Source organism: Chionomys nivalis, chromosome 22 (genome assembly GCF_950005125.1).
Source record: "Chionomys nivalis chromosome 22, mChiNiv1.1, whole genome shotgun sequence".
NCBI classification, from domain to species: Eukaryota; Metazoa; Chordata; class Mammalia; order Rodentia; family Cricetidae; genus Chionomys; species Chionomys nivalis.
In genome coordinates, this window is record NC_080107.1 from 22051289 (window position 1) to 22069806 (window position 18518).

At 41.4% G+C, this 18518-nt stretch overlaps 1 protein-coding gene across 1 annotated transcript in view; it reads left to right on the plus strand.

The window, feature by feature from the left end:
• The window catches only part of Ccdc148 (coiled-coil domain containing 148), a 230044-nt gene that overhangs the window by 84410 nt on the left and 127116 nt on the right, over positions 1-18518 (plus strand). Inside the window, exons 4-7 of the mRNA XM_057755389.1 lie at positions 3254-3336; positions 3538-3686; positions 4678-4773; positions 4852-5033. Coding sequence (XP_057611372.1) covers positions 3254-3336; positions 3538-3686; positions 4678-4773; positions 4852-5033 — 510 coding nt within the window. The remainder of the gene's footprint in view (positions 1-3253; positions 3337-3537; positions 3687-4677; positions 4774-4851; positions 5034-18518) is intronic.

Consider the following 18518-nt stretch of genomic DNA (forward strand, 5'->3'; position numbering starts at 1 on the left):
ATCTTGGAGCTGCCAGGCTTCTCTTTTCCCCAGAAGGTTCCTTTTGCATCAAAGGAGAGTTCTCCAGCCTTGCTAGGAAAAAAACAAGGGAAGCTGGTTGGGAGATAGTTCAGCTGGTAAAGAGCTTGAGAGGGAGGCACAAGGACCTGAGTTCCATCTCTAGTACCCACATGATAAAAAGCCAGGCATGACAGCCCACATGTGTTCCAATGAGGTGGGGACAGGGGATCTGTAGAGCCAGCTGGCCAGCAAGTTCCGCTGAGCTGGCCAGCTCCAGGTTGAATGAGAAACCCTATCAAAAAGTAAGGTGGAGGTTGGAGAGTTGGCTCGCCTGTTCAGAGCACTGTTACTCATGTTGAGGACCCAGAGAATCTGGCAACTGTCTAACTCCAGGCCCGGGAGATCTGAAGCCCTCTTCTTATCTTCAATGGCACCAGACATATATGTGGTGCTCATCATACATGTGAACAAGGTGCATGTACATATGTGTAAGCAGAACACACAAACACATAAAATAAATACATCTTTAAAAATGAAAAACTGTAGAGTGGACAGTGATTGAAGATGCCAAATGTCAACCTCTGACCTTTGACCTAAGCTGTGCACATGTACGCACATACACAGAGGCATAAGTCAGGACCTTAAAAATCCGCTTAGAGGACCAGATAAAACTTTCAAATATCAAATTTGTGTAATGTTTAAAGTTGTAAATTTTTATTTGAAATTTATCAGGTTTACTCCAGTCCTCTTTCCTGTGGACTGTGTTACATGTTCCCAGAAGCACACGTTGCTGTTTCCCTCTGTGACACAGTGAGCTTTGGCACGACCATTTGTGGACAGTGTATTACTGTCTGCAAAGCCACCATCTGTAGAGGTCAGCCTGATGAAGGCGCATCTGAGTCTCGTACAGACCTCATTCTTGCCTGAGAGTTCAAAGTTCTGGGTGGAGACTTGGCTCCCTCAGATCACCAAAGTGGCATGTAGCCTCCCTTTTCTGACAGTACAGGGGCTCCTGTTGCTTTCTCAGTCCCACCCAATAGAAGACGTGGTTGTGTGAGCACTTCCTTTGTGCATAAACAACTCTGCTCTAAAGGGAATTCTGGTTTGTCTTTGTGATAATGCACCCGCCCTACCCCACACCTCCAACTTCAAAAGAAAAATGCCAGGTGGTGGTGGCAGACACCTTTAATCCCAGCATGCAGGAGTCAGAGGGAGGTGGATCTTTGAGTTTGAGGCCAGCCTGGTCTAGAGCGTGAGTTCCAGGACAGCCATAGTTACACAGAGAAACCCTGTCTTTGATAAACAAAAGAACAGAAAAAGAGAATTTTCATCCTATGATTTGAATTCTCATTCTGTGTTGTGAGATGAAGCTTTCACTTCTGACAACAACCAGCAGCTATGTTAATCTGTAACTATCCTGGCACCTAGAAATTCAGTAGATAGTTTAAATTTTTTCTCCAATTACACAATACAATGAAAATCATGTTTGAAGCCACGTGGTGGTGGTGCCTTTAATTTCAGTACTCAAGGCAGTGGCAGTTGGATCTGAGTTCAAGGCCCAGCCTGGACTACAGAGTGGATTCCAGGCCAACCAAGGATACTAAGTGAGACCCTGTCACAATAACAATAAAGAGAAAAAAGAAAAGAGCAAATGCAGCCACCTTGTGTGTAAGAGTTGCAAAGGCTGGAGAATGGCTCCATTGGCAGAGCGCCTGGCTAACACGCACAAGCAGCTGAGTTTGATCCCCAGAAACCAGGTTTAAAGAGAAGTTGTGACCCCAGCGTGGCAGAGGTGAGGGTGGACAGATCCCTGGGTCACTGGCCAGCCGGTCTAAGTCACTGAGTGACCTCCAAGCCAGTGAGAGGCAGTCTCCAAATAGTAGACAACGACTGAGGAAAGATACCAAGGTTGACCTCTGACCTCTTTGCACATACACTCTTAACATGTGAACATATGTACACCTCTTTACCGTTTCTGGGAAAAACTACCTGCTAAGAAATGGAGAAGTATCATTTGTAGTAGCCTCTCACCTTTATTCACAGATATGAATTAGCTTAAAAATGGTCTAATGTGAGTTTTAATTGGTCTTAGTAATAAAAACCTGGAGTCAAGTATTGGGGTAAATGCCGAAAGAGCAGAGAAGGAGCCAGTCATTAGAGAGACTTCTTACCTCTACCGAATCCCCAAACCAAGGATCCTGTCTCTATCAATTCTCAGGCTAATAAGCCCGAGATCCTGTCTCCATCTGCCTTATATTCTTGTTTCCACCTCCGTAGTGCTGGGATTAAAGGTGTGTGCCTCCCAAGTACTGGGATCAAAGGTATGAGATCCCAAGTGCTGGGATTAAAGGTATGTGCCACCCCTGCCTGGCTTCTCTGATTAACTAGTGGCTAAGTTCTTCATGATGATCTCCAGGCCAGCTTTGTTAGATCACAAACAAAATACCACCACATGATGGCACATATACACGTGCATACTATCCAATATTACAACATGAATTAGCCATTTGGAAATAGTGTAAAATATCAGTGATAAGGAAAAAACCTCACAGAACTATAACATGAATTGTTAAATATGCTGTTATTCCAATTATATAAAATACAGGTAGTTAAGAATAAGAAGCCTATTTGTGAAAATGAAATCATATTAAAGTATTAAAATTGCTACTATTTTCTCATGCCATTTTAATATTAAAGTATCCATTAACAACAAATCTCTGATTTATTTACATAAACAAGGGGTACAGAAATGTATTGAATGCCCACCTGGAGGTGCAAATAGTTTTACTCTAGATATGACTATCTTTAAGCATGTAGTAAAAGATTATCAAGATTTATTGATCATTACTAGATAAAAACAAAATATTCTCTTGTTCCTATTTGCCTGCCTCAGACTCCCATCAGCTCTGACCTTTAGGGAGCCTCCTCGCAGGTCCAGGCTGGCCACTCTCCCTCTCTCCAGCCGCTGGTGCTACTTCTCACCCCTCATCTGTAACCGCTCCCTTGGGAGTCTCTCTGAGCAGGTGGGGTGGCTTCCCAGTGTCCTCAGATGCTTAAGTGTGACATGCTGCCAAGACCTGCAGGGGCCCCTGCCCGTGCTCACCCTGTTGTTTCTGCCCATGTTAGGAACATGGCTTGAGCATATGAGAAGATGACCAGAACCCAATTCCTACTTTTCCTACCCTGCTCACATTTAAGCCTACATGTGTGATTATGACTGTAAAGAAATTGATTGAGATCATGTTTGTTTCAGATGTAAATTGGAGTCAGAAATAAAATCTTGTCTCAATGAAGAGAGCATTGGAAATGAATGCTTTTGTGAGCTTATGAATTTTGGTGAGTTTTTTTTTTCTTCTTTTGAACCTACTTATAAAGGGGAATCTCATTTGGAATTATGGGAGTTGGGTCACTCAACTTCATGTTCTTTTAGTAGTAACACCTGTTTGATTTTCTAAAAAAATATGAAAAGTCAATAAACTAACAATCTGTTCTTTAAGACAGTAATGCATCTCCTTGATTCAATTTCACTTCACATAGAGAAAGAGCTGGCAGAACAATGGTGCACATATCTTAAAACTGTGATCCACCCTATTCATCAGCTGAGAACACACCTGAAGAGACAACGCCAAACTTCCCAGCATGTACCCTGCCATACTGGGTCTAATTCAGCAAGGGTTCTGGAGGAGGTCAGTATGTTGCCTTTTAAAAACACAATGTAATATTTCATTTTTTGTCCCAAATAGAACAGTTGAAGCAGACACCTTCCTTGTGTGCTCAAGTAGCGGGCTCCTCAACTTCTTAAACATGTGCTTGGATATGGCCAGGCACCCACATTTTAACTCATCCTCCTGCCTTCATCCTAGGGCACTTTGAGACTCTGCCCCAGTACAGAGAGATCAACTTGTCTGACTACTGAAATTTCCCATGGGCTCTTCCCAGTCCTTGCACCAAATACAACCCCCTCCCCACTGAATCTCCTTCCTTCTTCAGTCACATCTCCTGCCCCACACTGTCCCATTCCACATGAGCTCGGTAGCACAGAGGCTGCCTTTGTTCTGTGCCCTCATATAGCAAGTCTACTCCTGTCTCAGAGCCCGTAGGTGAGCTGTTTCCTCTGTCAAGCTGTGGCACCTTCTGCCCTTTAGTTCTCTGTGGCCCCTAACCAGCCATCCTGGGTTCTCACTGCTTTCCTCCTCTGCAGCCTTTTTGTGTGCCTTTGTTTACAAGTGCGTTGTGCCGGAAGTAGGGTCTGAACTTTGATCTCTCTACTTGTCAGCTCTGCTGTAATGTTATACTGCTTTTACAGGTAATCAAAAGCTTTAACTACACCTAGACTAGTAGCCCTGCCTAGTATTGTAGACTAGTAGCAAGGAAGCTGGAGAGTGAAGGTGTGGTTGAAGCCTTACCATCAATGAACTCAAACGTAGAACAGGGTAACTGTCAGTACTAGGTGGCGAGACCAGTTTTGGTGATGGGTGTGGAATCCTCACCAAGGATTGCTTGTTTGAAGACCCTTGGCTGCCTAGCAGCTCTTTTCTTCACCGATCTTCAAAAGGGTTTTCCCTCCCCTAATTTTTCACCCCCTCCTGGCTTCTGAGACTGTGTCTTTCTATAAAACTAACCTTGAGTGCATTGCAGTAATTCATATACTCCCTGTCCACACTCCACATTCTCTAGGTTGACTTTGTCAGGAAACAATCCAAGGCTGTCTTTGAAAACCTTAACCAGGAGCAACAGAAACTAGAAAAAGACCTTTCGGCCTGGAATGTGAAGGTAAGTGCGACGCAATGAGTGATTGACTCTTTCAATCCATCTTTTATTTTTGTTAAATACAATAATAATCCCTTGCAGTTACTAGATTACTCTTCGGAAGAAAAGGCTAACCTGCTCAGCGAACACCCTACGGAGCTAGAAACTTTGGAGTGCCCATACCCTGATCTGAAATCGTCAGTCCTTAATGAGTTCTGGAACTTGACAGAGAAATATCAAAAGAAACTTGAAGACTTTGATCTGCAATTAGAAGACATACGCAGGTGATCAAACATGACTCCTTGACTCCTGAACACTGAATTTGAGTTCAGGGTCACTATGCTTCTGATTTACCATCTTCTAGTTATATGCGATTGCAATATAATATAATTTTGACCTAGTTTGTTGAATAAAAATAACCTGGGTGTTGCAAGGTTAGTTAGTTCCTGGATGCTTAGGCTAGCTTAGGCCTGAAATAATCACACAGAAACTGTATTAATTAAAATCACTGCTTGGCCCATTAGCTCTAGCTTCTTATTGGCTAACTCAATGCTTTTACTATAAATGATATTGTGTGTTTTATTTGATATTTATTAAAAAAATCTTTAACCGACAGTGCTCTGTTGAGTTCCTTGGAAAGGGTTCATGAAGGAGCTTCTAGATTAGTCTAGAAAATGGCCTTGTCTCTTAGAAGACTGGCAGTATCAGGGAAGAAATGAATATCCTTGTCCTAACCACATAAGACTGCCACGCAGCTGTTAATTGCAGAAAAGAGGAATAGTGAAGTCAGATGAGTTTTCAGAGAGGTTTCTTGGAGGATTATAGGGAACTGGAATCTAGAGGTGGTTTGCAGCAGCCGTCCACTGCTCTGCGCACAAAGACACATGAATACGTGCTAATAAGCATGGCAGATGACATAATACTAACTGAATTTCCGATTTATCAGGATCCCAAGTTATTTTAACATGACTGTTTTCTTTTTTGCTTCTAGATGTTGGGTCTTGGGAGAATCCTCATGATCTGTGATTGTGCACAACTGTGGGGGTGTGCATACTTTATTATTTATGGTTCATTTTAGTTTTTGTTTTTTTGAGTCAGAGTTTCATTGTGTAGCTCTGGCTGTCCTGGAACTCACAGAGATCTGCCTGCCTCTGTCTCCTGGGTACTGGGATGAAAAGCCTTTGCTCCCATGCCTGGGTGAGCATGCACATACTTAAGGACCATTTGTCCATATCATCACCTTCAGCCAGTGTGACCTGGGTTTCTTCTTGTTTGCAACTAAAAACTTTCCTAATTTGATACAATTATTACCCAAATTATATACTTTATATTAGGGCCACAATTCCCCTCCTTAATTCTTTGCTTTCAAATTTTACTCAATTTTTATTTGGTAATTCATCTCTATGTAGATACTTGTTGTAAATTATTCAGTCACAAAATGAATCTCCATCACAATATTTCCATATCTCAAGAACACATCGCACAAATATACTTATATATGCACACACTTTTAATAGTTATTTGTTGCAGCAATGAAAAACTGAGGAAAAAACTTAAAAGGACTGGATTTTGTAGAAAAGCCAGTTTTGTAGGAAAACATACATTTACAAAATTGGACAATATCCAGGCGTTATAGTGACTGTAGAGACAAGGAAAGCAATTTGTAGTTCATGTTGAGCGAGGCAGGGAGGGACTTCAACACAGTCACTCAGTTTTGCCTTTGCGTGGCTGAAGCAATGCACAGAACTCAACATTCGTTGGCTCTGGGGAGTGAGACTGCAGGTGAGAGCGATTACAGGTACACACTTGCCTAAAACAGGTAATTTTCTTAAGACAGAAAAAAGGTTAAAAATAGGCAATAGAAAAAAATATTGGCAACATGTGAGATGAAAGATTAAAATACCTAAAGAAACTGCTGGTTATTTAATTTGCAAAGTAGAACAAAGTAGTGCAAAGAGATGAAGGAAACCATTCCCTTTTCCTGCAAATGCTTATTTAGTGTCTACAAGCATAAGTCAGACAAAACTCTCAATACTTGTCTTAGTGTTCCATTGCTGTAAAGAGACACCATGACCACAACTCTTACGAAGGGAAGCATTTAACTGGGGCCAGTTACAGTTTCAGAGGTTTAGTCTATTATGGTCAAGGGCGAGAAGCATGGCAGCACGCAGGCAGACATGGTTGCTGGGGTGGTAGCGGATGTGGAGAAACTTATTAGTCTGTTAGTTTATCTGGATCTGCAGGCAGCAGGGAGAGAGAGAGCCCAAAGTTTCCCTTCCAATGATACACTTCCTCCCCCAAATGCCACACCCACTCTAACAAAGCCACACCTCCTAATCCCTGACAAGTGGCCCTGCTCCCCAATGACCAAGCATTCAAATTCAAATATTGGAGCCTATGGGAGCCATTCCCATTCAAACCACCCACTTGTGATCAAGTCAGCAGCATGGATGTGTGGACAAGGTTGATGGGGCAGTCATGTCCCACAGTAGAAGAAGCTGTGTGTGCTACAGAGTCATAGGTTAGTCAGAATGTGCTGGGATTTTAGAAGGTAGATTGCAGTTCTGGAATAAGAAAAACCTGGTGCTGTGTCTTGGCTGGACGATGACATTGGTGTGAAATCATGAAATGAGTTGAAAGAACTGGTCATGCAGACATTGGCATAAGAATATGGTAACCCATGTTCAATGAGTATGTCCTACCAGGCGATTCAGTGTCCAGGGACAGATCAGCAGAATCGTTGGATGAGGTTCAAGAGGTAAGAGTGAATGGGAAACTATTATTTGGGTTAAGTGTGTATGTGTGTGTGTTTATATGTGTGTGTATGTGTGCGCGTTTGTTTATGTGTGTTGCTGGGAGTTGAACCCAAGGCCTCATGCATGCTCAGCCAGTAATATAGCACTGAGCTCTATCTCACTCAGGAAGAAGGATATTTAGAACGTTTTGCAACCTCATTTTTTGTAAATGACCTTGAAGCTCCTAGAGCAGCGGTTCTTAATCTTCCTAATGCTGCAAACCTTTAATAGAGTTCCTTATGTTGTGGTGACCCCCAACCATAAAATTATATTTTGTTGTTACTTCATAACTGCAATTTTGCTACTGTTATGGAAATAATATAAATATCTGATATGCAGGATATATAATATGTGACCCCATGAAAGGGTCATTCAACCTACAAAGGGATTGCAACCAGCAAGCTGAGAACCAAATGTCTTAGATGATGTGAAGCAGAAGAGAGCAGTGAGAAGACCTGGTTCTTGTTGCAGCAAAATCACTTCTGCAATTGTTGTACTTAAGGAGCCCAGGAAATGCAGCTGAAGCAGCCGGAGTTCCCTGCTGCACATGACTTCTTTGAATTGGGCAGTTAAGAGGATGGGGGTGGGCAGACTGTAAGTGGGTGGTTTTGTCTGGGAGGGATGGGGCTTGAGCATACTGAGTTTGGGGTATCCGTATTAATATTTTGGGCTTTGTAAGTTCAGAGTCCAGGAAGAAGATCTGGGCTGGAGTTTTATACACTGTAAATCAGCAACTTGAGGTTGGATATGGCCACCAAAGCAACAAAGAGAAGCTCCCCCTTCTTCCGATACATGTGAGCAGGACAGTCAGAGAAAACAGAAGAGGGAGAAGCAACAAAAGACAGACGGATGGGTGGAAGGATAAATGAATGGATGGATAGGCAGATAAATGGATGTGGATAGATAGATGGATGGAGACAGAGCGCGGGAAGGCAGATGAAGAGAAAGCAGCCTGTACTATCTGCGGGGAGGTGATGACCCACTGACTACATGCTGCATGTGTCAATGACTGACAGCTGTCATTTGGCTCTAGAAGAATTGTTGATACCATTTTCACTGAAGAAGGGGAAGTAACTGGCTGGTTGGAGTGAGTGGGAGGGCAAGGATAGAAAAGAATGAATATGAACAACTTGAGATTTGTTTTCTGCCAAGGAGGACAGGGTCTCCCTTTGTTGTGCTCTCCACTCGCTTATGTTTTAATTTCATTTAAAATGGGAGCAATAGCAATGAACCGTGTGTGTGATGCTTATGTGATGATCTAGTAAGGGGTAAACCTGAGGGGAGGCAGAAGGTAGGAGAAAGGGAGAGACACACACAGAGGAGAGAGAGGGAAGAGAGAGGAGAAAGTGAGAGAAAAGAGAGATAGAGATTGTCCTGTGCTGTGAAGCAGCTCAGCACAGGGGATTCATGTACCATAGTAACAGTGTGGGCAGGAATGGCAGCGCATGTGGTTGAGATGCCAGGTCCTAAGATGTCACAGTGATCATTCTAAACACAAATGAGTCAAACTCATGAGCCTCTCTACTTATCAAAAAAAAAAAAAAAATGGAAAACAAACTCAAATATTTACCTTGTAAGAATGGTCAGGCGTAGCACAATTTTACCCAGGGTTAAGAATAGGATAAGGGAAATGGCTATTTATATAGGATTGGCGTATAAGATTTTTCAAAGCCAGAAAATATTTTTCAAAGCCACAACAGCACCAGAAATCTTTACATGGGTCCAGGAACATGGTTCAGGCAGCAAAGTGACTGCCACACAGCATGAGGACCTGAGTTCAGATCCCAGAACCGCATAAGAAGGCAAATGTGGCGTCACATCTGAAATCCTAGCACTGAGGAGATAGAGACTGGAGGACCCCAGAGCCCCCTGGCCAGCTAGTCTACAACAACAGGTGGGCCCCATGTTCAGTAAGAGACCTGCCTCACAGTATAAGGCAGAGAGTGGTAGATATCCAACATCAACTCTGGCCTCCATGTGTGTACACACACACACACACACACACACACACACACACGCACGCACACGCACGCACACTCTTAATATTTGTCTCATCATAAATATTGAAAGACAAAATCATTAAAGTGAAATATTTGACTTCAAAGTATGTTCAATATTAATTTTTCTCTTCCTACTGGTAGCAGAATCTTTAAGACTACCCTAGTTGGTTAGTGTTTTTTCAACTTGACACAAACTAACGTCATCTGGGGAAAGGAACCTTAACTGAGGAATTTCTACCATCGCGTTGGCCTGTGGGCATGTCTTTGAGACATTTTCTTGATTCATGATGGATGTGTGCGTGGGGGGCGCTGCCGCACTGTGGGTAGTGCTCCCCTCAGCAGGCGATTCTGAGTGATCTAAGAAAGCAGGCTGAGCAAGCTAAAGAGAGCAGCCGGTCAGCAGCACTCCTCCATGGCCTCCGCATCTGTTCCTCCCTCCAAGTTCTTTGTCTTCCCTTTATGACAGACTATAAACATGAAATAAACGTTTTCTTCCCCAAGTTGCTTTTGGCACAGTGTTTCCCACGGCAATAGAAAGCAAAGCAAGACACTACCTAAACAGCTAACCATTAGGCAGCGGTAACATCTGGCCTGCTGATTCCATACAGCACAGTACCATGCTGGTTCTAATCCATAGGGATTTTTAATGACACAAATAGCTGTAATATGTGTTATGTAAGAAAAAGCAGGTCACAAAGTAGGTTATATAACATAAATTCTCTGGGTATATCTTAAAATATGACATTTACATCTATACAACCACAGGAAAAAGACCGGAAACCCAGGCATTCAAATAAATAATAACCATGGTCACCCCGGGTAGTGAAATTATAAACATTTTGACATAATTGGTTCTTACTTTTAAAAGACAAATTACGGGCTTAAAATTTTAAGTTTAAGGTTCACTAGATAGTTGATATTTAACGAGTACCTATTGCATGATATGACAAGCACCCATGACATGCATTCTGAGTTTATCTCATTTTAAATAGCTGTGTTGTCAGGTGAGGCGACCGTTTGTAAGCCCGGCACTCAGGAGGCAGAAGCAGGACTGAGTGTGTGAGACTTCTCTGGACTACACAGCCAGGCCCCATCTCGAGCCCTGGAAGAATCAAAGGAACAAACAAGAGAGCTGTTTTACACATTAAGTAACTTCAGTTTAGAGGAAGGATGGCCATTTCCCTAGTCTTGAGCCCTTTGTAATTCAGTGGATGAGGTCCTTTCTGCCCATCTAAATAAGAAAGCTATTCACACATGCCAGGAAGCTGGTCAACCAGCTTGTGTCCTAGATCAGTGCTGTTTAATGAGAATACGTGAGCCACATATGTAATTAAAAATTTTTAACCAGTTGTACTAAAAAGTTAAGAAAATGGCGAACCTTTCAAATATTGTAATATTTCCAAAATATAATTACAATATACAACAAATATTTTAGAATTATTATTAATGAGCATTACATTCTTTTTTCATAAAGTTTTTGAAACATGCTTATACTACAGAGCATGTTAGCATGCTAACACGTGTCCAACCTCACACGTGCCTGGTGCTAGCATCTTGGATAGCACGGCTTTAAAAGAATGGCCCCATTTACTGCAGCACACTGTAAAAGCAATCTGAGTACAACAGAGCTCCGCCCTTCGTTTGTCATGCAGGCAAAGCACTTTGGAGTCTGCTTAGGCCGTGTGTCATTAAGAACTCGAAGTCAAGTTTAATTGCTTATTTTAGATTCTAAAGAGATTGTGGCTTTAATTTCCTCACATTTAGATGAATTAATCATATGGATGAGACATAATTGTGCGATGGTCCATTTAGCTGTGTCAGATCCAAAGTCAATATGTAGACTACTATAGCAAGATAACAAGTAATTTATAATTTATTATTGATAGGCATATTAAATTTTATACTGTTGGCTCATAATTAATAATTCTGAGATCCGAATCCGAGTGCTGTTTAACAGCGGCGCCTCACAAACATAGCCAATGCTCCAGTATCATGTGTTTCAACTTAATTATTTCCATTTATCGTTTTTGTTGGTTCCATTCAAGACTGCGCTTTAGCACTCCGAGAAAATTTCAGTTTGTGTTTTTGTCTCTGAATTCAGAAATAATTACATTACAGAAAATTTTAATGGTGTGGGAGGACCTTTTGTCTATGTGTTGCTTTTATTGGTTAATGAATAAAGAACTGTTTTGAGACTATGGCAGGGAAGAACAGAGCTAGGTGGGAAAACCTAGGCTGTATGCTGGAAGAAGGAAGGGTGGAGTTAGAAGCCATGGAGTCACCCGAGATAGATGCTAGGAATTTTACCCAGTAAGCCACAGCCACATGGCAATATACAGACTAATAAAAATGGGTTAAATTAATATAAGAGTTAGCCAATAAGAAGCCAGAGCTAATGGGTGAAGCAGTGATTTAAATAATACAGTTTCTGTGTGATTATTTCTGGTCTAAGTTAGCTGGGCCCTGGGGAACCAACAAGTGGCCTTCTCCAACATTTTAAAGTAGAGACAAGTGAAGAAGACAAATGGCATTAATCTAAACCTCAGAGTGATCTTAGAGTAAAATTTGGGTATTGTTTATGAAAAGGAAAGTTATGCACATAGCCACTGCTTCCCTATTTAATCCTCCCCCTTGTTCTTTTGTTCGATGTTAATAGACTTTCTCCTGCATTTTAAGTCATCTACTAGATATCCTTTTATGAGCAGTTTTTCCTTAGATGCATACTAGTATAATATGTGATTATACAACTTCAACCAATATCCCATTTTTGAGTAGTACTCTACATTTCAATATTTTTTTAGAAACTTTAGAAATAAATTGGTTTGTCACCGTGTTTTTAATAATTCTGTGATTATTCTGCTTAGATGGCTTCTGGAAGTAGACATTCTGAGTCAAAGGGTGTTAAGAACATTGTGACACTTCCTTCCCAAAAATCAACCTATGTTAGGTTCTCCTTTTCTTCTTTTAGTTTTTGTTTATTTTTGTTCTTAAGTTTTTGAGACAGAATCTCATGAAGTCCAGGCTGGCTTCAAGCTCCTGTGGGCTTGAGCTGCTGAATCATCCCCCCAAAGCCCTGGAATTCAGCCTTGTGCCACCATACCCAGCACAAACTGTAGCAAATTTCACAATTTGGTTCATCTGTAAAAAGTCTCACTATTCAGTTCATCTTCTAGACTAAGTGATAAGTCCTTGGATATTGTTATCCTGAGGGAATATTACCAGGGTCCTGCTCATGGGTTTTGTGTCCCTATGTTTTTCTTTTCTTTTTAATTTATTTATTATGCACCAGATCTCATTATAGATGGGTGTAAGTCATCATGTGGTTGCTGGAAATTGAACTCAGGACCTCTGAAACAGCAGTCAGTTCTCTTAACCTCTGAGTCATCTCTCCAGCCCTTGTGTCCCTATTTTACCAACATGGTGTATCTCTGTCAGTGTCCTTACCTTTCCCCTTGTGTCAATGCAAACAGTATACCCTATTGCCTAAAGATGAACTAGGAAAGGCCAGCAGCAGAAGACAACATGGCCTAAGATGCTTGTGCATGTGCCTGTTGCCTGATGAAGACGAGATGACATGGGCTCACTGATGAATAAGGCCACAAAGCTTCCACACTCATGCAGAGGGCCTAGGTCAGTTCCATGCAGGCTCCCTGGTTGTCAGTTCAGCAGGGTCTGTCTCTGACTCTTTTGCTGACTTGGGTCCCTTATTCCTCATACTTGGTTGCCTATCCCAGTTTTAAAACCCAGGGGGAGGGTGCTTAGTCTTACTACAATTTGATATGCCACATTTTGTTACTATCCATGGGAGGCCTGCTGTTTTCTGAATTGAAATGGGGTAGGGAGGAGTGGATGGGGAGCTCAGGGGAGGTGGGGTGAGATCAGAGGAAAGGAGGGATGGGAAACTTCGATTAAGATGTAAAATAAATAATTATTATAATAAAAACCTTCTAACTATATAAAAAGCAAAACAGAAAATTGCAGCGTGACCACCGGTGGGTATTTTGTCCTGAAAATGTGCTCTCAGAGCTGTCGGGAAGGTCCGGTGCCTGAGCATGGTCAGTGTCAAGCTCTGCATGTGGACCTGTGCTGGTTGCATGCCAAGAGTGAGTAAGAAAGGGAGAAGCTCCAAGAAAGCCCTGTGATGCTCTGCTCTCCAAGGATTCGAGCAGTCACATTGGTTAGCTGACCCAGGCAGCCAGCGTTGGCCATAGTACTCCCCCTCTCCTTGGTGCCCTCCCAGGGGAAATTCCTTTCCACTGTAGCTGACATTTGTGGCTGGTGAGGGATGGGTAGGCACTGCAGACAATTTTCTTTTTGTCACATCGCTTTAGTAGCATTGTTACAAAAGAAAATTTTCATCCAAATTCTAGTTTATAGCTCAGTGTTATCTCATACCAGGAACCACATTTGGCAGTTATTCAACCGGCTATGTTTGTTGCAAGAATAAAATATTTCAAATTACTTCACCTATGGTAGAGTGTGTCCAATCAAGACAAATCATCTCATTTGAAAAGCTTAAACATTATTTATATGCACACATGTGATGTGTGTGTGTGTTGTATGTGTATTCACTCATGCATATGATGTCTGTGGAGGCCTGAATACGGCCTCAGATCCCCCAGAGCTGGAGATATAGGCAGTTGTGAGCCACTTGAGAGGAGCGCTTAAAACTGAGTCCTTTGGAGAGCTGCAAATGCTCTTAACTGCAGAGCTATCTCTCTAGCCCCAGGGCCATGGAATAGGCCACAAAGTTTTGGAGTTTGCTTTAATTTTATTTATTTGCATGTTAGAAATTGTAAAATATCAAAGTATCATTCGTTATGTGCCGGTGGCCATGTCAGAGCAGCAGCAGGTGGCAGTTGAAGTTCGAGTGACAGCCCACGGGGAGGAAAATCACTGGTGGGTGAATCTTGGCTAGACAAGGCCCACAGACCAGCCTCTAGAATGTCCTTTGCTTCTGCTGTGCTGCCATCTTTCTCTGGTATCTGGCATCGTGTGAATGGGTGTAGGGTGATTCCCCACTGCCTGTAATGCAGTGTGTTTATTTCATGGAAACATCTGTTTTACTGGGCATTTTTACCTGTGGATTATCATGAAGATGATTTCTTAAGTTGTACTGTCTAGTTGATAATAATGTTAGTTTAAATAGAGTTTTGATGGTAAAAAATAAAGCAAGTATCACAGCTAGAACATGCGAGTTTCTATTGAGGCGCCATATAGACCGTGGCTTAGGTTCATGATTAACAATTGAGTCCCAGTAGCCCAACTATCTTAAATTCTATTAATCTCAATGTCGGGAGATGTGTTCACAGTTTTCAGAATGCATCATACTTGAAACACAGCTTCAAACATCACTTTAAGGTAGACTAAGGTGTTTTGTCAAATAGCATTGAGGTGAAAACCCCAAGAAGACAATCTAAAGTCTTAGAAAGGCACAGACCTGTATGAGGAGCTCATTAAGGTCAGGGAGCAAGAACAAAACAGCTCAATTATCATTAGCAGGCGTGCCTTGCTAGGATTGATGACGAAAGGCGATGATTAATTCCTCACACCTGTTTCTGCCCTCCGTCTCCTGCCGTAAGAAACTTCTGATGAGTGGGTGGGTCTGCATCCTAAGGATTTAAAAGTAGAGCTGACTTGCTATATATATAAAAGTTTAGATTTGTGATTCTCTGAAGATTTCTTAAGATTACCTTTTGAGACAAGTAATAAAGTGATTGGTCCTTTCTTTGTAACTGCAAAATGCAGCCTGGCCATAAAAGACTACCTTGTTTGCTTACACCTGTTAATCTGTAACAAGTCGCTTGGGTATGAATGTACATGGGTTTTGGGGAACAATTTGTTTTTTTGCCTGTAATATCTAAAATATTTAATCATGTGAGGGAAACTGTGCTGTTTGATCAGGGCTTGAACACTCACGCAGCTCTCTCTTGGCTTCAAAAGTTTCTGTGGAGAGCATGCGCTGAGCTTTATGAAGTTCTTTCATGACTTTTCATGTTTTTCTTGCTGCTTTTAGGATCCTCTCTTGTATTTACTTAAAAATGCATGGATGTCTGTTTGTATGCGAATGCACATGTGTGTGCACATTTGTGTGTGTGCGCTAGATGACCTCAGTGTCATCCTTAGGAACGCTGTCTACTTCTTTAGAGATAGACTCTTTCAATGGTGTTGAGTTTCCAGTTAAACTAGACTGGCTGGCCAATGAACTCCTGGAATTCTCTGTTGCCACCTACCTCCATCTCGTGCTGGGATTATAGAGGTGAGCGTTACCATGTCTGGCTTTATGTGGTGCTGGAGTCAAGTTCAGATTGTCATGTTTGTGCGGCAGCCACTTCTGAGTCAGCCACCTCTCCAGCCTGGCCTTGTGCTTCTAACTGTCCAGAATATATTCATAGAGTGCGTCTCAGTCAAATCGAGTAGGGACCCTCTGAGCTTCTTGGATCTATATGTCTACCTGTTGTAAGTTTCAGAAATCTTTGGCAGTATTTTGGTGAGTAGATTCTCTATGCTTTTCCCTGTATTCTTCTGGAATACCCATAATGCAAAGGTTTGATCACTTAATGGTGTCAGATACATCTCAAAGGCCCCTTTCATTCTTTGTAATTTGTATTTGCTTTTTTCTTAAAGACGTATCTGGATTATTTCAAAATCTGTTTTTAATCTCAGAAACATTTTGTTTTGCTTGATGAATTCTGTGACTGAGGATCTCGACTATATTTTAATTATATTTATTGAGTCCTTAGCTCTAAGATTTCTAATTGATTCTATTTTGTATTTGAATTAAAAATTAATAAATATTGAATTTATATTGTGCATTGCGTATTGTTTTGAAGCACATGTACATTGTGGAGCTCTTTAATAGGTTCCTTAAACATTACCTCATACAGTCACTCAGTTTCATTTATTTTTGTAACTAGTGTATGAAGTGTGGTTTCATTGTGGTATTTTATTTCCTGACGGGTGCTTTCTTAGGTTAAGTCTTTGCTGAATGTCATATTCACATGACACATTACTTTTGTAGTTTGTTAAATTGTCTATATTTTGAGTTCATTTTTAGGCTATTCTTTCATGTCTGTTGCTAGGGAGTCATTGTGTTCCTTTGAGATATCCTGTGTATCACTTTGCTTTGTCATGTTTTTGTGACCCTACATTAACATTTGTGCATCTGACCAGTTGCTTCTATCATTTGTACAGGGTAACTTTTGTGGCAAGACTATCTCCTGATGTTTCCTGGGGTGTTGATTGGACAGTCTGCATTGGCTTTGGTTTGAGAGTTGGGCACTTTAGTATAGGGTCTGTGTAACTTCAGCTCTTACCAATATTGGTGATATCTGCAGCTGTCTCAGTGTCCAAGCTTGCAGGATTTGGATTAGCAGCGGGAATATTCCACTCTTTGTTGGTATGAGGTTATTGCCTACACTGAATGCCGTGGGTTTGAAGTGACTATTAGTTTCTTCAGGTTGCTGGAATGTTGTTTTCTCGGAGGGCCCATGTGTGTTGCTTCATACCTGGTACTGATTCAAGGTATCAGTATCTGAAGCCTTCACTATGATTAGCAGAAGAAGCTTAGTGAATAGCGAGTTAACATAGGATTTTTGGAATGATTTAAATGCATGAAATTTAATAGAATTCATCTTAGTTTGCTTTTATACACAGTAATAATGCTCTTATACACTGTAAGTATTTGTCACTCATATTGGTTTAACAAATTTAATAAATATTGGCCGATTGGCCAGCAGTCAGGCAGGAAGTATAAACGGGACAACCAGACTATGAGAATTCTGGGAAGAGGAAAGAGAGAGGCAGCCACCAGCCAGACACAGAGGAAGCAAGATGAGAATGCCTTACTGTAAAAAAGTACCAAGCCACATGGCTAGACACAGACCAGAATTATGGGTGAATTTAAGTCATAAAAGCTAGTTAATATTAAGCCTGAGCGATAGGCCAAGCAGTTTGTGATTAGTATAAGCCTCTGTGTGTTTATTTGGGACTGAATAGCTGCGGGCCTGGGTGGGGCAGAAACTTCCATCTACATTAGTTCTTTGTTTTATGAATGACCTGATTTGCTTCACCTTTTAGAAAATCCTAAGGAAATGGTATATATGGACCTCAGTGTTTGGGGGAGGAGGCGAGTGAGTGGAGACTGAGTGCCACACATCTCCCTTTCTGCACACTGAAATCCTGTCATGTTAGAAGTGCTTGGTAAACAAGCAAACTGAGAAGTCTGGGTGTACTCTAAAGAGAACAAAAGTTACAAAACACCTTTAATTATAAAATTTGGATAAACCAATAAAGTAGAAATGGTAAGTAGCTAACAAACTTTTCTTTTTGGTCTGAGGTGTGTTTTAATTAATTTATGTGTTTTTATATGTGTGGGTGTTTGCCTGCATTTATACCTATGCACCATATACTTGCCTGGTGCTTACAGAGGCTGAAAGAGCACATCCTATCCCCAGGGATTGGAGATACAAACGGCCATGAGCTGCCATGTGGTTCTGGGAATTGAACCTGGGTCTTAGTGCTCTTAACTCCCGAGTGAGTCTCTTGAGCATCTGTCTGAGATATTTCTAGTTGCAAAAATTTAGGTTACCTTTAGTGCTTTCTTTAGGAAACTAAGTTTTTTTTTTTTTTAGTAACCATATAGTTTAGTGTATTTTGTTGCCATAATCCCCAGGGAACTGGTTAACTTGAAGTAGAAATTTGTAAGGTAGAAACTAACTGTCTTGGTTATTTTTCTGCACTTGTTTTTGTAATAAGAAAAAATCAAGGTTTGATTAGGAGAGATAAATGTTCAAGTTTTCGTTTAGAAGCACCCGTATGTCAAATATAATTTTAGAGGCTAAAAGGCATGTTTCTAAGAAATGGCTGCTCTGTTGCTCTGAGGAAACTCTGCTATGATAACACTCACTCTTCTGGATTTTACTGTGCCAGCGCTCTGTCTCTGTCTCTTATCTCTCTGCACATGGATGTACAT